Raw genomic sequence first — 19,774 nt, 5'->3', positions numbered from 1 at the left:
TGGTGCCAAGCAACATTTCTTTTTTAAATGTTTGTCCTTTTTGAGTTTTCTTGAGGTTCATCCAACAGTGATACTTTAGAAAAAAATATAAAAACTGCACATAATACAATTTATAATGGGATTTCTCTTTTTGGTGCTTTGGTTTCCCAGTCACATCTCACTGGGACACTGAAAAAATGACTGTACTATAGTTCAAGTTGTATTTGTCATATGTAAGTTAACACAGGGTCAACAGTGCCATCATGGAAAGTGTTGGTCGATAAGGACAGGTCAGCTCAGCAATGCAATTACAGCATTAATTACAACTACACAATAGCTCAGTGTAAAAAAAGTCAAACACAAAACTAAACATCCAAGAATGCAGGGGTAAAAATAAAGTGAAAGGGTGTAAACTGTATTGACATACTTGTATATATAGTTCACTGCACATTATCCAGATGTGAGTGAGCAGAACAGTGCGCGCTGGCAGTTGTGCAGATGATTGTTGGGTATGAATTGAAGAAGCCTGATGGCCTGGTGATAAAAGACATTCTTAGGACAGGTGATGTGTCAAGCTCCTGTACTATCACCTGACATTAAAACGATCTAAGAGGATTTAAGGTCATTTATTACAAAATGTTTAGATTCAGTAGGCCTGTGTTGAATTGACTCTACAATAAGTTGTATTGACTCAGTAATACAATGGTCTCTGCTTCTTACCATTGAGAAGTTGACACCTTCACCCTTGTTTAAGCTCTGCATGCATGTGAGGGACACATGGGCACAGTTTGCATTTGTGGTTATGATGTGAAAACAGCTCGGGTCGGACATGTGACTTCCTTTGCCGCACCACATTTTGCACATTTCTCCGTCTGCCACATATGGTGCAATAAGACCTACAGGAAGTCACAGTATGCTGGTGTTGGTGGTGTAAGTAGTCTAAGAAGCTGAAAGCGGTGAAAACAGAACAAACCGATTTACACTTGCAGGATAACACATGTTGAGTTTTAACATCGGGTCCCATTTCAAATACAATAACGAGCGTTAAAAGGTGATAACTGGTCTTTGACAATAATAAAACGTCACATTATGATGGGTTAAATCAAATGCTTAAACCTTAAGAACACATGACATGTAAGTACAGAAAGCATACATCTGGTCTTTTCTCCAAAAGGTCTCAAACGCAGGTTTAGCCGTCACACACACACCCCTTCCTGTACGCGCTCATGTATTGTAGATGATGTATGTCATGTCCTTGGAAGCCCCCGGCCTTATAGTGTCTTATTCTCAGCCAGTTTTTCCAGCATGGAGAGTCAGAGGCCGTCTCTCTTCACAAAGCACTGAAGCAGAATCGGTCAGCGGTGATAAAATCAGGACACTGGTCGCCCACTGTCTGGTTGACACTAATTTCTGAGCACAATATCCTTTCATGGCAATGAATACAACCATTGTAGGGGGTGGTGGGGGGGGGGGGTCATTCCTGTACACTGAGAGGCACTGGACGCTGGAGTCAGATTTCTTGTGTCCAAATGTACTTAGCAAATAAAGCTTTGTGACAATATGATCGTGTTTGAGGACTATGGATTTAGACTAAGTAGTGATGGGAAACATCAGAGGTTAGCGAGGCCAGTACTTACAAAGTAGGAAGATGCATGGTTGGAGGACATAATTCTTGAACTCACTTGACAACATGAAGTTCATCTGAAAGGTGTCCACCACTCTACACAAAACCATGGTCCCCACCATTATATCCACAGCAGAGGGGGCCCATGTGTTTAGTCCACAGAGTATTTCTATATATACGATTTACCAGTCATTTAAACATAAAACTCAAACCTTGATGACTTTCTTTTGTCATGTCATTTTGAAAAGAGACGTATTTTCCCTCAGGACTTATGAGCTAAAAGGAGAACGAACATTTACAATTGATTATGTATGTGAATTCAAACACTTTACCCTAAAGTACCATTAGGTATCACCACACATGGATGTGTAAATAGGACACTGTTGGCCATGCCATTTTTTATAAGGAAATATTAAATGAGCTTTGTAGAAAAAATTATTTACAAATCGAAGTCTAAACATCATCAACAAATTACTTACAAATGTATTTCATCACCTGGTTAGTGGGTGTCTCACAAACACATTTTCACATGTTGAGAGGCCAGACATTTGTCCATCTACTGTGAATTTTACACTTTCACATTTGAAAGTGATAATTTATGAGGCGATGTACCACAGAGGCAGGTTTTTTTCAGAAAGTGGATCTATTCTACCATCTACTGGTAAACAGAGGTAGAGCAGCACTTTCTACACCAGTGCAGTGCAGGTGAGAGAAAAGTAGGTCAGTGTCTCCATTCTCTGGCCGAGCTCTCACTCTTCTTTTTCCGTTCTACATCACAGTGTCGTGATTGTAAAACTTAGAGCGCGCTGCAGGATTTTAAAATCCAGATGTCCTTTAGAGGACAAAGCCTGGAGAGGAGCTGGACACAAGGCAGCCACTCGGAGCAATCCAGCCGGCCTCCCACACTGCTGCTGTGTATTGTCATGCGAGTGTGACACAGACAGTGGGGGTGTGCAAAAAATAGATCCTGGGCTGGCTGTGTTCTTAGAAACCATTTCCACCACATTCAGAAATAACAATCATATTTAAATGTGAATTTTTTCAACCCAGTTCATTCACTCAGAAACACACCGAGGTATAGAGGTCATCCCTGTAGTTTAAAACCCAGGGCAGCACATGTTTACAGATTGAGACCAGTGTCACTGCTGCTGTTTGCTCACTCCTGGCAGGGCCCTGGTTACAAAGCAGGAATCTGAGAGGCAGAGAGACACTTAGCTGAAAACAGTGTTGTGCATGAACGAACGCAAAAGAACGCGCTCATTGAACACGTTCACTTTTATGAGAACGATGAACTGAACGCAACTCAATGACAAATAATGAATTTGAACGGTGAACACGTTCATATTGTAGCGTCCTCGCGTATGGACGACAGGAAACTTCTCTCTTTATGTGTAACTTTATTAAAGTCCAGCGAAGACGACACACTTCTTGTTCGTAACTCTGACACTCCTCTCATCCTCCACTGTACTCTTCACTCCCCTTCCTCATTCACCCGCCAACTCATCAGCCAATGAGAGCCTGGCATCCCAAAAAACCCTACAGTCATTGGCCTAGAACTGTCACGTGCCCCACCCCTACCTGTTTACTGACCCTCGGGACATTTCAATACTTTCTCCTCAGGAGAGACGCTGTCTAAATCGAATGCTTTCACCATGTCGTTGCTCAGTGCCCGTAAAATGTCCGCGATTTAGCCTAACCGAAACCAACTAGCTAGACTTCGCACTACGTTACCCATCACCCATGGCACACATATGCAGACCAAACCAGCAACGTATTCCAAGTGTTTTCTTCTCTGGCCAGTGTCTTGGCTCCGTACCACACAACTTGGTAGAAGGAAGCTTCATGGATCAGAGATGAACCTATACGGCTCTATTGAGGCGTATAGTGAATGAATCTGGAATCTTCTCTCAAAAAATATTTCTACCTCCGGTGCGTCCCCGGGGTTAGAGGATGATGATGTGACGTTAATGTATTGTTTTACATTGCATGTGTCACGTCATGATAAATCAGTCTCCTATGTCGCCTGCACCAGGAGCCGCCCCTGTCACTGGTTATCTTGGCTCGCTGTCTGGCCGGTAACCAGCCGTCCGGACCGCTCCGTGAAGAAGGAGGAGGAGATGTTTCTTTACTTGGAATGCGGCCACTTTATTTCTCGGATATACAGCAGGAGCAACACTCGCATCAACTCTCGGTGCTCCGTCACTTCTCATTATAAACACACTTTTAGCGTATTTTCCCATAATACCCTGGTGCACTACGTCACACACTACAAACTTTCCTTAAAGGGGCAGGCCATACCTGCGACACAACAGCTCTCGGTCTCATATACAGATGGCAAGAGACAGCAGAGACGCAGACTCAGCAACTACATCCGAGATCCGATGAACCTTATTATTATCTGAGGGATCTTTACACACTGTCTGATAAACATTCCGACAGTAAAGGCAAGGGGTAGTGATGGATAAGGTTTTCTTTAACAAGTTAAGTCTTTCATTCTCACTGTCCACCTTAAAACTATGAAATGAGCTGAAATATAAACTAGTTCAGAATTTAAATGGTGAACTATGAACGTGAACTATTCATGTTTACTTGTATGAACTGAACTTTGAACTAGTTCATGAGAGTAGTGAACTTGCATAACACTGACTGAAAACCTTTCAATGTTTTAAAACCAGAAAACTGACTCTGCCACCTTCCCCTAACTTCACGAGTCCCACCTGCATTTATGCACTGAGGACATTTGCCTTTTCAGAGATAATTAGTTGTCAAATGTTTATTTATTAGGGTGTTTTTACGTTTGCAGGAACGTGAAGCAATTCCAACGATGTGACCTCACTCTACCTCTGAGACCTGGCTTGTGTTTCAGCAGCGTGGACGTTATGTAAGATTCCTTCTGGGAACCGAAGTCGTTCTTGTTGTGTCTGTGACAAATGTTTGTGTTGCGTTGCTCACCGGTGTCTCCAGGAGGACACCGGTGTCAGAATGTGTCAGTGCTCAGTCAGACAGGCTGCCATGGCGTGGACACGAGCGTCACTCCGTCTCCCGCTCTCTCTCAATTCCAGCTCGGTAATTTTGGTCCTGACGTTGGCCCGTTAAAATGGCTCCTCTGACGTTGTTGGAAGGATGGTGAGGGGGGGGTGGAGCAGATATAGGAGTACAGACTCAACTCCTTGGAGTCCAGACACTTCTCTAGTGGCAACAAGAGGAAGAGCGTGTGTGGCTCTAAAGGCCTCATAGCCTGGTTTCTCCCAAACCTCAGTTAATAGAAGTGAAGAGGAGGAGATGCTGGATCATCTGATCCACTGTCCCTCGACTTTCCCACCGGTACGTGTTGTTTGTGTGAGAATCTAGTAAAGGGGAATATCATCATCGGCTTATTTACTAACAGATGGTAAAATATGGCAGAAAAGCAAGTTGATAACAATCTTAATGTTGAGGGATTTATTTTCATTTAACTGTCTGATGCTAATTTTTATATTTGTACAATTTTGCAGTCTTTTTTCAACGTATATATTCTTTTAACATATTTCGTTGTGTTTATATTGCATGGAGACTCATTTATTAGTTTTACTTACTTTTGTTTCTATTTGTTCGTCTTGTCTCGTCCCACCTTATCATCTATTCAATAGATGATAAGGTGGGACGATGAGATATACAATATTCTATTGTATATCTCATCTCATTTGATCGCCTATCGTCTATCCTTTCTCATCTACTCTCATCTTATCTCATCTTATTTTATCATCCGTCTAATTTTATCTCCTCTCGTCTCATTGTTTTGCCTTTCATCTATTTTGTCTCATCATCTACCATCTCGTTTCATCTCATCTCTTCTCATCGGCTATTGTCTGTCCCGTCTCATTTTATCATCTATCGTGTATTGTTTATCGTCTGTCTCATCTCATTCATCATCAGTCATCCATTTCGTCCATTTCTTATTTCCCTTCCTCTATCGTCTATCTAGTTTTGTCTCATTTTATCCTCTATCTCGTCTCATCTCATCTTAAGTTGATCTGGCTTTTTGTGAGAGTTTTTTTATGTTAAGGGTCAAAGGTAGCCATGCTTCTGGTAAATCAACATCTCTTCCAGCTGTTCCCTAGAATAACAACAAACAGGTCCGGCCTCTCCTCCCACGCTGCTGCACTCAGACTGACCCACCGCTCGAACATTTGACGTCACTCTCACCCCCACATCTGTCCAAAGGTCCCTGAGGACCCGCGTGGCTCTCGTGTCCCGTAACAGGACAACCATCTCCAGGTCCCGATCCCAGGGGAACCGGCTGTGAGTGGGACGGCCTCACATTCCTCCTGTGGCTTTGCACCGCTCTGTTTTCAGCTCTCCCTCTCGCTGCCTCTATTTCTCGTACCTCTCCAAGACATTCCAGATGTGGGCCAGCTTGGCTACAGCAGCTCCACTCTACCTCCAGCTACTAATGATAAAATAGAGCCGGTTTTGACATTACCACCGCTGACTGCCTCCTTCTCTGCTCCCTTTTCGATTGGATGACAGCTACTGTTGCTCTGGGATCTCCACCCTGCAGGATACAGGCGAGAGATTACACTGATTCTGTGGCTTTAAAATGGGCTTGTTTGTTTTTGGAAAAGGTTCAATGAGGAAGAATTCAGTTTGGGGGTAAGGAAGATGGAGCTGGCTGGATTTTCACGTGGCTGATGTTTGAAAAATGCAGGGGTGAAGCCAACTGAACGCGGGGTGTTAATACAAAGTGGTTTTTACTTCAAACACGATCAGGAAAATGTCTCTTTTGTTTCACTGGTGGATTAAAATGTCATGAGTTAAACTGTTAGTTTAGTTGTGAGGCTGTTGAAGGTCTTGCAACATTTCCGGGAGGGAGCAAAGCCATTTGTTTGTTCTGTTGTCTGACCTCGAACCGGTTAAAAAGGTGAAAGTCATCTGGAAATTGTTTTCACAAAGAAAGAATCTAGGTGATGTTCTGTGAGGGAACATGTTTGGGCATATGTCGGCTCTGCCCGGCCTCTGTCCATATCCGATCACTTCATTTAGAAAAAATGAGAATGCTTTAAAAGGCCGACAGATAAAAACAGAGGGTTAAAGGGGAATGTATCTGAGAGAGGCAGGGGAGGGAATCATTTCCCGTAGTTATCTCCTCATAAAGGCGGTGTTATCCTCCCCTTCCTGTTCCCTCTTGAGTCACAAACACAGTCCAGGTAACACGAACACCGTGGATCTCTGTCCTTGTAGGCACCAGGACATTGCTCGGCTTCGTCCAGGCCTCAAACCCCGTGAAGGATGACTGAGGGAGACGTCACTGTGCTGTCCTTCAGATCCATGTCTCTGGATCGGTCCAGGCAGGAGCCCAGGACCCTGACCAGGCTCTACTGCCAGAACGGAGGCTATCACCTGAGGCTTTCACCTGATGGCACCGTGAGTGGTGGGAGGCAGGAAAATGACACCTATGGTGAGGAAGTCTTCTTTTTTATTTTTTTATTTGTTGTTTCAGTTCAGGATATGCAACCAAGTGTTTAAAATCTAAAGGATTAAGTCCACATAATGTTTCATACTACTGTTAATTATTTTGACTTTTAAAACTTGATGGTTAAAGGTCTTCATGGTTGTTGGCTCATGAATCAGGAAAGGCTCATGAATCAGGAAATCACTTTAAAGAACTGTTTATACTCTTGAGCAAGGCATTAGAGCCCAGTGGTTCTGGAAAGGCAGCACAGTGATTTTATTCTCGAGTAGGCTTCTCACTGTGTGTGCACAGGACTTGAAATATCTATCTCTGGAAAAAATGATATCAATGGATTTATGTTGTTGTGTGTCATTAGATATTGAGCAGTGTGGTTAATTTGTGTTGCAGACATCCTCAGGCTGAAGGCTGTGAGTGTGGGAGTGGTGGTCATCAAGGGGGAGGTGACAGAAAGGTACCTGGCTATGAACCAAAACGGACACCTCTATGGATCTGTGAGTTCTTACATTTTGTGATATGAACCTCATGTTCGGATGGAAAGACCAAGACTAGTGTCAAACATGGCATTAATGACATGAGACCCTATTTCTATTTGTTACTGATAGTTTCAGGCATATAATATTTTTTCTTGTTTGTCATTCAAAGGTTAAACTCACAAATTCATGTAGTTTTAAAAAACTGGAAAGTTCCAGCACCATAAAATAATTTCTAAAAGGAATCATGGTAGAATTGTTGCAGCAGAGCAAAAATTGATCCATGGAAATAATTTCAGAAACTCTCAGTATTAATGACCATTATTTAACTAAAATAATTGAAGAGTGAATACACTGATAGATCTTTGGCTGGAAAGGAGATTTATTTGTGGGGAAAAACTGAGCAGAACAATTTTATTGTTTTGTTTTGTTCAGCCGGCAAAATCTGAGACACTGAATGATATGATGTTATTTTTAGTGCTGTACATCTGAAATGTGGCTTTTTTCTTGTATCCATATAGATGATTGACCTAAAAATCAAAAAATCACGGGTTTTGCCCTAAAAAATTCCTGCACCCAAAAAACAATATGCAATCGATTACAGAAAATAGCATTTCAGCGGTAAAAGATCAATTTAACACACTAGACTCCTGGATCCAGATTTAAGATAATTGCACTAGAACTTAATTTATAAGAAAAACAACATTAATTTATTCCTCTTTCACTTTGAGTCGAGTTGAGCCGAAATTAGCCAAACTGGGCCGAGCACAGTAGAGTCCAGTCTAGCTGCCTCCCCCAAACAGCTGGCCTGAGACTCAGACACACCAAACAACAGATGCACATAAGCTATAATGGAATGAGAAAATAAAATATTGATTCTAATGTAAATTCTCATTTCTATCCAGCACTTCATAGCGCTCCTTACTCTTGACTCTCCTGTTGCTGTGCCTCTAAACAAATCCCCTTTCATTGTCTTGTCTCAGCAAGCAGTGAATGACGAGTGTTACTTCCTGGAGAAGTATGAAGAAAACCACTACAACACGTATTGCTCTCAGAAGTACAACTGGTATGTCGCGCTGAAGAGAAACGGCCGACCCAAAGCGGGACCGGACACACACCAAGGTCAGAAGGCCATCTTCTTCCTGCCAAGGGCTTCAGGCGACATGTAAAGCAAGACGTCACAGGAAACGTGGACACGCTCAACATGCACATTCATAGTGGAATGTTATGTGAGGCTGGGGAAGCTTGAGGCAAACACATAATACTGTTTCTACTTTTTTTTCCCATATAGATAATCTATAAATAAGGGTTTTCTACTCATTTATGCAGGATACATATGATCTATTCTGCTTCATGTAAAGAGTTATACATGGTTATATATGCATAATAATATTTTCTGACTATGAGCACATATACACCCACTCACAGCAGACAGAACATGTAGTTGATATCAGTGCATGTCAGTCCTAATAGATGAGTGTTTACTTTGAACCCTGGTATGAAATACCACTGCTGGGAGACAGCGATGCACAACTTCTACTTAGTTCCAGAGTTGGTTGTGTCTGGAGTAGAGGAAACTTTAATACAGGAAAAATAAAGATATCCACCATCTGGCTTTAAACTCAAGTAAACAAAGCATTTAAAATAATAATATAATCATCCAGTAGGCCTATTTCAGTTTGGCCTTGTAGTTTGCTAGAGCCTGTTTCTGTAACCACTTCAGTTCTATGTGGAACGTCTGCATCTCTAAAAGCTAATTTATGAAATCAGACAAAAATAGATTCCTCACTCAATATAAGAAACTTCAACTGGATACAAAATTCTATTTTCAGGGTCCTTGCAAAGGGTTCAAGCTGTTAACGTCCTGAAAGCAGCACAACACTTGTTTATAGTATCATTAGCCATGACAACATTATATTATTTTATTGTTCCATATGTGCCAGAAGCCATCTTTACAGTATATGGAGGAAGCACATGTTGCTGTGACATTATACTGGGTTGAATTACTATTGTGAATATTTATATATAACATGTTGCTGCTATTGCTAAGTTTGAATCTGACTGAAAATTGTCATGAATATTTGAAAAATAAATTATACATATATATATATATATATATATGTTAAGGTAATGCAGTCACCTTTACGCAAGACAATGTTAATAAATCTAAATATGCATTATTATCTGTGAACAAATAAACTGTTTGATTTGCTCAACCTATAGACTGTGAATATTGTTCTTTGATCATTGTACATTCATACAATGAATATGTGTTTGTGTGTTTCTGACAGAGCATAAAAAGATCTGGTTCTAATTGTAAATTAACACGCTTACAGATGTTTACCAGATGTTTATTTGACTCCTTTGGACACAAAAACGTGAAAATAGTGTTTGACCGCTAGATGTCAGCATTGCTTTAGGTTCACAAGTGTTGTCACTTTTTCTCCCCCATACTCATTCAGAATAAATCCCACGTGGAAAAAGGTAGAAACCACACATAACCTGACATTATTTTTTGATATATAAAATATAATGTTAAATCTTCAAAAATGTATTATTACTTAAACCAGGACCTCATATAGTACAGAATCAGCAAATAAATAAAATAAATACAAAAATAAGGCATAACATTAAGAAATTGGAATTTAAATAATGTAAACAATGTAAATTTCTTAATTAAAGAGAAGGTTATGTAGCTAACAAATGTGTAAGTGTCAATTTCCTGAACATGGCAGATTTCGATACTGAGACACAGTTTGTCAACCACTCAAACTTATCAATCAAGTTGAAGACTCTAATATCCTTTAAGAACAACGTATGTGCAGCATGGCTGATTCAGTAGCCTCACTTATTTGACATATCTTCTTTCTTCTTCTGGGTAACGTTCACTTTACTGTCTTCTTGACACACCGTCACCCACTGCAGCAGTCGCCATGACAGAGTAAAACCTTCATGATGTTAGACATGATTTAAACGTGATCACTTTGTGAGTAAAGAGAAAACTACAAGTCACAGTAAGAAACTACAGGCATGGCAGCAGCAGCAGGTTGCTTATGTCACTGCTGTACACACACATCTGAACTAAGTGTTCATGGTCTGGCCTCTTGTACCGAGCTGTGATGTTTACCTGACAAACATCTAGGGCTTATGGGAAATGGAGTTTGATAAAACCCAATAAAGAGATGACCCAGTACTTAGCCTATAGCTTGTGACAAACTGTTGATGACACTCTTTAGGAGACGTTTTCAATTTCAACTTGTAAATCCGACACATGAAATACTTCAGATATATAAATGGAGGCCTTTTACTGAACCTTTAATCCGAACAAAATAAATGTAGTTTTCATTAGTTTCGTTATTTGAAATTTTGCAAAAATCACCGGATTCATTTGAGCAGATGTTCATTTTGCTTGGCTATTCATTCATCCTCCATCCACCAGCTTCAGTGAATACCTCCTGCTCTCCAGCTGAAATGATTGTGACCATAAAGTGGTGACAGACGACACCAGCCAAAGAACTCCGTTCACCCCAAACGAGCATTTTTCACTACATTTTTTGAAGCAGTGACATTCTTCTTCTAATCCAAATTTAATGTCAAACGGCTGAAACAGAACATCGCCTGAAGCGTTGTTTGAGAGGCGGCTGTGCCAGGAAAAAAGATCCTGGAAGAAGCTCTGGAACGTGGTTGGAGATGTTTGGGAGGAGCGGAGCTGATTCATGGCTCCAACAAAGTTCCGTATTATTGTGGGATTTTAAACAGCGTTGGCAGCGATCAGCGCAGGAGGATCTTATGTTCCAAGTCAGAAGAGTGTGAAAAATTACTGTTACAAATTAAGCAATACTTCTGTGTTCTTCCACTACAGATGATCCAACATTTAATTGTATTAAACCCTGGTTCCTTTATCTGACATAAAACAATTATGATCATTTTAAACAGCTAGGATATTAAAATATTGACATTCTGCATGATGAGGTTTTGCTTTCAATGTTTTTTTTCATTTTCTGATCATCCTTTTTTGCCGCATAAATGCAGAGCATGATAATCTTTATTCCAATGCGACATTGAAAATAGTTCTTCCTTGAAAAGGTACAGGTCTGTTTGAAAGGTCAAACGAACAAAAAAATTACACAACCTCTCATTTACAGGAGGTTCTCTCTCCTTCTGTTCACCAGACCACATGCACCAATACAACACAAGGACACACACACACACGCACACACACACACACACACACACAGGCTGGTTGGCCGTTGGCCTGCAGGGCTGTGCAGGGCAGGAAGGGAATCATTCACTGTAAACTGAACAAGGACTAGCTTCCTCTGGGAGTCCCCTAGCCTGACAGCAGCCAAGATCCATGCAACACAAACCACTCTAGCAGACACACACACACACACACACACACACACACACACACACACACACACGTGCAGAACAACACGCACACACCCAGGAACTGGGACACATTCTCTCATCTGTTACTCGTCTCCCTTTCCTCAATTCCGTCTTTCTTTACTCTCCCTTCCTGTCCGTCTCTCAGTTTCCAGCCTAACCTCCCTCTCCTCTATCTGTTTTTGTTCCTCTCTGCTCTTATCCGTTTGTATTTTTGACCTTATCTTCCAGTTTTTTCTCTTTCCTATGCATTCACAAATGTGCATATGTATATAAGTCCTTTTATTATTTCCCCAAACTTTCTGTTTCTCTACGTCTTTCTCCATACGCAATGAACTTTCATGAGAGATGAGTTGGTAAATTTGAGGTCTTAACAACTTCAGGTAAGTTTCAATTTGAAGTTGGAGTTTGAAGCCGGTCTTCATTAGTTGTACCAATAAAAGAGTATTCAAGATGCTTTCAGACACGACCTGAAGTCCGATCATTTTCCAGAAATTTCTGTACAAGTCGGCTTCTCTTTGAGTAACAAGTGAGAATACAGCTCTAAAATGTTCACAGCAAGTGAGTGGATGTATTGATGAGCTTGAAAACAAAAAAGAATCTCAAGATGAAAAAGAGTTGCCATACAATTAGAAGACGAACATGGTAACTTGGAAAGACAACGAGATTCGAGAGCTTTTGGGTCGACGCCGGTTTCGATGTGCTGTAGATAAAAACGTGATTCCTGCAAATGCAACCCGTCGCCCGAATGTTTCTGATAATCTCCCACTTCGGAGAAAGTCCAAACCAAATGGTCCAAAAATGTTCTGGAGCTGGCGTCTGTTAACAGCTTTATAGAGTGTAATGCTCCTTCAATCACAAGGCCCCTCTCCATTAAAATATCCAATGGGTGAAATTGTCCTAAATAATCACCCATAATGAAGAAGTGACTGAAATCCACGCCTCAGCACTCTGTCGCTTTCTTCCTGTTCAGGTGGCTTCACCATGAAAACCGAGATGCTTTGTCAACATTACTGTATGGGTGCTATTCCCTTCAGTTTTCTCATCCACACACACACACACACACACCACAAACACACACACACACACACACACACACACACACCACAAACACACACGCACTGTCAGGAACGGGAAACAGAGGATGCATATCCGTCAGCTGATCCAACTGGATATGCTGACATTGGTCTCCCCATCTGTTACAGATCTGCAAGACGACGCAGGGGGAGAGAGAGGCAGATAGTGGGGGACAGAGAGAGCCTGAGAAGGAGCCTTTCGACAAACCCAGGGATTTTGCCCGGATGCTTGTGGTTGGCCCTGCAGCAACTGTTTTTCTAATGCGCGATTTGTGCTGGATAGACACATTCTGAAGGGGCTCCAAACATGCAGCTTTCCCCACTGAGCGAGGGCGAATGGCATTTGTCAACCAGTAGACTCTTTAGGTCTCAGCCACGAAATTCTCTTGTTTGTCGGCAAATAATGGAAAAAGAAGAAGAGGAAGAAGTCGGGGTACAGCAGTAACATAAAGTCCTGAGAGAAAAGTCTATGTTTCTTTGGTGTGATGCATGTTAGAGTAACACACAAACAACAATTCACTCTCAATGCCCTCACAGTCAGAGGGTTCTCAGTTCACATCCTAGTGTGGACGGAGTCTCCAATTCAACTCAATTTTGGGTGGAATCCAAAGAACTCACAGAAAACGCACACAGGTGTGGAGTTAACATTCAAACTTCCCACACAAAGGCCAAACCTGGATCTGGACCTCCTGCTGTGAGGCGACAGTTACTCCTGCAGTTGAGTAACTGCTCTGTTTAAGCAATAAGTGATATTTATAGATGTAATGATGTTATTTCTGATAATGTGATGGTTGATCTGCTGACAGACTGGTATCGTCAAAAATGTTGGAAGAATCAGGCATCTCTCTCTCTCTCTCTCTCACACACACACACCTCATCCCTCATCCCTCTATGACTCCATTGTTCTAATAGACACACATACACACACACACACACACACACACACACACACTCAGCTTGTTGAGACCGGAAACTGGGCCGTTTTCTCAGCTGTGATGTCTCTCATAGACAAATACACACTCACACACAAACCAACAGCAGCAATGACGCCTGTGATGGTCAAAAATATCCTGAATGGAAGAGTTGGGTGACGAAGTCAAATCTGGTTCTTCTTCTTCTTCTTCTTCTTCTTCTTCTTCTTCTTCTTCTTCTTCTTCTTCTGCTTCTTCTTCTCATCTCGTCTTTTAAACTTCCTGATCACAATTTAGCTTTCGTACAGTTACTCCACCAGGAATGATTCCAAACACAGAAATACGGATAACCATTTACATAATGATGGTTATTATGACTACAAATAAGTAAAAGAAGGAAAATATCTCAGCTCTGAATATTTGTACCTTTATATATACCACAAATAAGGAGAACATAAATCATTCTCATTTATTTTGATACTAGTGTTTTTGAGCTCTCAATACGTCTTCATGACTCAGCACCTGCTTGGATTTGTAACAATAACTCAGACGTTTCATTCATTCTCGTCTACGTCAATGAAAAAACAAAATCTTAAAATGAATGTAAGAAAAACAAAGAGTCAGTTCCTGTTACACAGAAAAACGTAGGCACGACTGCATGTGTGTCAAGGACATGATGCAAAAGACATTACAAATATCCTCTTTCCATTTTCCTGGAAGTTGTCATGGAATAATTCTTTTTCTGGCAGTCAATGCGTAAGCAAAGCCATTACACCCACTCTTCTCCGCGTCGCTGCCCAGTCTCCACTCTGGGAAAGACTCGTCCAAGTTTAACCTCTTATCTCTTCCTCTTTCCTCTCCCCTTCCTGTCATTCAGAGCATGAAATGATAAAAAGACAAAGAAAACAACTTGTACAACTGAGGGGGAAATAGATATCTGAACAAACAACCCGGGCCTATTTATGGTGAATACCTCGCATTCCGCACACCGTAGATATGTCATACTGTTTTGTTGTGGCTGCGGCCGTGTCACTGCAGGATGCCGTGGCTTCCTCCCTCTTTCTTTCTATCCAGCTCACTCCCCCCATTTTATTCTGGCCCTGCATCCTCTCCTTTTCTGTTTTTAGGCCACTTCCTACCCAGACCAAAGGAGCAGCTATAATTGTTCTCTCGCTCTCCAGAAAGAATGTTTCAGACATACCGGGCTTTTGAAGTGGCCCATTGTCTGTTGACCTCATAGGTGAGGAGGTGATGAAGGGGGTGGTGGGAGTCGGGAGTAAAGTGAAGAAGAGAGAGAAGTGATGATAAATGAGTGAAAGTTGTCTTAAAAGAAGAATAATTATGCTAATTTGAAAAGTCTGAAGTCTGGACATTTTCCTGAGATCTTTCAGAAGGGCTAATGTGAGAACCCAAATATCTAAGTCAGATGCTCAGGAGTGAGGCCGTGTGAGCATACAGCAGGAAAACTTGATAAAGTTTCTAACACTTGATGAAGTTTAGAGTTTAGCGACATACGCTAAACTGAAAAAAACAGATAAACAAAAAAAGATCGAAAGTTTGTAAACATACACTTACTCTAAGAAGACACTGACCAAGATGCCAACTTGGAAAGGCGATGAGATTCGAGTGCAATAAAAGTTGGTACCGAGTGTACCAACGTGTCCAGCGTGCTAATAACAAAAACATGTGTATTTCCGCCGTGGAATTTATACATCAGTCCTATGTGTTTTACCCCGGGGCCAGACATTTTCCAACGATCCCCGATTGAATTTGTCACAGTTAAAACAACTTCCACAGCACAAAGAAACAAGAAGAAAAGCTCTGACATATTTAAACAGAGGAAGCTCAAAATAAACGGTAACCTCATCGTGCCTGTAGATATTAGGCAGCATCCGAAACATACGATTAGCACAAGCCTTTTAAAAAAACATATCCTGTTAAGTGCAGCGTCAAAGCTGAATGCATCTCTGCTTTCCTTTGAGGCGGAAGCGCCACGTGAGCACCGTCCAAAGTGCTGCCCCAGATGGACCGCAGCGCCAGCATGGTTTTATGTTTGATTTATAAGGGAAATGCTTGGAGCACACTCTCAGAGATGTTTTACAGCCTCACGCTGCCGTCCTGCTTTACCTGCCCAAGGCCCGGGGCACAGGCAGATCAGAGGGGGACAACGGGAGGGAGGGATCTCCTCTTTCTTCCGGCCCCTTTGGTTATTTTCAGTCTCCCTCTGTTCTGGCCCTGTTCTCTTCACTCCACTCCCAACGATTTTGTCTGTATAATTTGACTAAAAATGAGTGCCAAGAACATCTCGCCCGAAAATAGCGCGTCGGTTACTGTAACATAACAGTGGGAGGGTTCGTCAGCTGTTCAACAACAAAGCAGTGAACACGACCGAGCTGCACTTTATTTGAAGTTGTCAAGAACACACTGCGGCCTTCTTATAATTTGTTGTACGTTGTACTCCTTGTTGGTCCAGTGCTAAAAAGTATTTCAGTTTGATTGACATGTCTTGTCATGTCTGTGATCAAAGACAAAGTATTTCTTTTGAGCCGATTAGTACCAGTTACTTCCACATTAGCCTGTGATACTTTGGGATACATGTTAAACCTGCAATATCACTTAAGGGTAGCAGACATGAGTTGTAGCTTTAGCCGACATGCTAATTTACACATTTGTCGGCACGGAGCAGCATTAACGATCATTAGGAATAATATCTCTGGCCTTCTGCTGAATGCATATCAAATATTCACTCTAGCTTTTTGCTCAGTTTTGTTCTCTACCAGCTCCAGAGGAAAACGTGTGTCCCTTTAGCTGCTAAATGATTCACTGTGTTCACCAGCTGGCCCCTAACTTCATGTCTGTTTGTTTACAGACAATTTTAGGGCCTTATTCTTGAAAATGGCCGCTTACTGCATCCAAAAGTGATGCAGATGAGAATTAAGTGAATTAAAAGATTGAAATACCTGAAAACTATAGGCATGAGACCTGTTCCATTTGGCAGCTGTGGCTCAGAGTGACGAGAAGGTTGGTGGTTTGACTCTGTCCAGCCTGCATGCTAAATGGTCCTTGGCCGAGACAGCTTTTTGAATGAGACGCATGACGGATTGGCAAAAACGCTCCAAATACAAATGCTGTGTGAATATGTGTGTGAATGAGTGAAAGTCAGCTGTCGTGAAATGTGCTTTGAGTTGTTCACTAGAGAAGCAGTATGCATATACAGTCCGTTTACCCTCTTCTTCTTTAATGCTCTTATTGGCTGATCCTCTCTGTGGGTGTGTCCCTAAGAGCGATAACTTATTGATTAAGATTGATTACATTGATTATAAAGTCAGTTAAAGATTGTGGTTTTTCATCCCATCTTTTGAACATGATCCTCCAGTCAACTGCGTGTGTGTGTGTGTGTGTGTGTGTGTGTGTGTGTGTGTGTGTGTGTGTGTGTGTGTGTTTGTATGTGTTACAAGGCATTTAGCAATCATTGAAAAACATTTTATCCAAACAGCTTTTGCAACCATTCCTCCACTTCTCTCTCCTCCTCTTCTTCTTCTCTCCATTTGTCTCTCTCTTCTTCAAAAACACGAAGTACTCGTTCCTCACACTCTTTCTCACACACACTCACGCGCACACACACAGACTCACGCACACAGACACACACTCCCTGCCATGGCCCAAGGCACAGAGTGTACAGTTACTCATATCCCCAGGAAACGGAGGTATGACATCACCTTATTATCTTCTGTGGGCCCATGGGAAGACCGGAGGGGGGAGAGACTGAGGGAGGGAAGGAGGAAGAGGGAGAGAGAGAGAGAGAGAGAGAGAGAGAGAGAGGGAGAGAGAGAGAGAGAGAGAGAGAGTAATGACAGAATGGAGTCCAAGAAGAAAAGGCAGTGTGATAAGAGGAAAGAAGGAGATGAGATGTTCCCAGATGTGACAAGAGCATCAGAACAAAAATGTGATCACACACACACACCCACACACATGTACACACACACACACACACACACACACACTGCTCCATAAAATCTGTTTCTGTCAATCACGCGCACACACACGCACAAACACACACTGGAACTTCCGTTACATGGTACGTGTTAAAAACAGAGATCTCTGAAAACAATCACTGTGGTCGGGGTAATAATCCTCGTTCTGCTCTGAGCAGAGGTCACGTTGAGGAAATAAACAGTGAGCTGGGTTTTATTACTCACACATGACCAAGAATCACTCATGATCGGGGCTGACAGAACCCTGGGATCCATTCCTCATCCCCCGGATGAGAAATGTTACTCATATGGGGATGTTGTTTATCCATCAGTGCATTAGTATGAACCCAAATAGACTGTTTGACCTCCGCTTGTAAACTTAATAATATTTCTTCAAAGTTATGAGAAAGCATTCATAAGATTACCTGAGCTGCTTTCGGACGTGTACTGAAGTCCGAGCAGTTTCCTGAAAATTTCCCGGAAGGGTCTCATGTGAGAACTCAACTAGTTAAAAGGTCCAGAGTGAGGGCATGTGGGAATAGAGTGGGAGAGGGCATGAGTCTAACACATGACCAACGTGAGACAAGACAAATATCTCAGATGTAAAAGAGGCGCCAAGCGCGGAGACGTCGATGAAAGACGCGATTCGAGAGCTTTTGATGTTTCGATGTGCTGTAAACAAAAACATGTGATGTCTGCAATATAACTCATCTGGCCTGCTCCTCCCAGACGCCATGCTCTGACTGAATGTTCCAGAGAGTCTGTGGACACATCTCACCCTGACAATCTCCTGCAGCGTTCTGTATATGTGAAAGGCAAACTGTATCTGGAAAGTTGGGTCCCGAAAATATCTGGAATTCATGTGTGAAAACAGTTTTGGCAGCATACAACATATTGTTTGTGTGTTCATTTGTTCTTGTCATGAATAAGAGAAAAAATTACTTTTGAAAAATTAGATTTCTCAGACCTGGACCTGCCATTGATCTCAGTCCTGAAAAGGTTGATTGCCATCACTTCCTTCTGGTCTGGATAATGGCGGTAAATGGAGATTTTTTTTTGAACTTTTTATTTTTAGTTTGGCAATATAGTTTCATAGTGATAAATAAAGTACATGCTGAAAGTCTGCTGTTAATAATAAGGCTTGTATAAAACTTCTCTCTCAGCTGACAACATATTAATCATCTAAAAATATCTTTCATTAATGTCATTTCAGTGGAACTAGACGCAAATAGACAAGTTCACCACCTCCAGTCAATTGTTTCCAAGTGAGTGCGTTTGAATCAAACACAATGAGAGGAAACAACTGTTTGAACACTGAGTCAGTTCAGCTTTCTTATCAAACTGGGTGGGAAAGCGGCTGCACAGTCAAATCTGCCTGATAAAGGTCATTTGTCTTTATCTTAATCTTCACTCGGGGTTAAAAAGAACAGCGGGGGAAAGAACCTTCTCACCGGACACAAACCAGCTCCAGATTCAGTTTGTGAGTTTGATGGCAGCAGTTTATATAACATGCTGAGTAAATATGTGACATAAACTGCAAGTAGCCTTGTCAGCAATGATAAAAACCCCTGATGTTTCCATTCAGGGTGAAGTTGAATGGCTTGAGCATCATGGTGAATACTGAATACACAATCACTGACTGTACAAAACAGAAAACCCAGGAAATGAGCCTGGTTTCCATCTCAAACTGATAAAAGTGAATGTCCTTGCACATCAGGTCTGTATTTCTATTATCTCATCAAAATCGTCACAGAAACCTTGCACACTGAGTTCATTGAGTTTTATTTTTCTGTTTGTTCCAAATATTCACAGTTCAAGCCGAGATCAGTGAGGAGGATTTTGTTGTCCTCTCACTTCTTAAAATAAGATTCCAGTCCTGAGAAGCCGTCAGGAACAAGG

At 41.7% G+C, this 19,774-nt stretch overlaps 1 protein-coding gene across 3 annotated transcripts; it reads left to right on the top strand.

Moving 5' to 3' along the window:
• The first annotated feature begins 5,754 nt into the window (after positions 1 to 5,754).
• LOC128457250 (putative fibroblast growth factor 1) lies at positions 5,755 to 9,745 on the top strand. Of its 3 annotated transcripts, none has more exons than XM_053441877.1 (4): positions 5,755 to 5,884; positions 6,824 to 7,040; positions 7,443 to 7,546; positions 8,509 to 9,745. In XM_053441877.1, exons 2-4 carry the CDS (start codon positions 6,872 to 6,874, stop codon positions 8,692 to 8,694), a joined length of 459 nt encoding a protein of 152 aa, XP_053297852.1. In that variant the 5' UTR covers positions 5,755 to 5,884; positions 6,824 to 6,871; the 3' UTR covers positions 8,695 to 9,745. The 3 variants fall into 3 exon arrangements, with proteins under 3 accessions (XP_053297852.1, XP_053297850.1, XP_053297851.1); XM_053441875.1 differs by having other exon boundaries at positions 5,785 to 6,150; XM_053441876.1 differs by lacking the exon at positions 5,755 to 5,884 and having other exon boundaries at positions 6,160 to 7,040.
• The last annotated feature ends 10,029 nt before the right edge of the window (positions 9,746 to 19,774 follow it).

This window comes from Pleuronectes platessa, chromosome 15 (assembly GCF_947347685.1).
Source record: "Pleuronectes platessa chromosome 15, fPlePla1.1, whole genome shotgun sequence".
NCBI lineage: Eukaryota > Metazoa > Chordata > Actinopteri > Pleuronectiformes > Pleuronectidae > Pleuronectes > Pleuronectes platessa.
The sequence above is the reverse complement of the archived record's forward strand: the minus strand, read 5'-3'. Positions and strand labels throughout refer to the sequence as shown.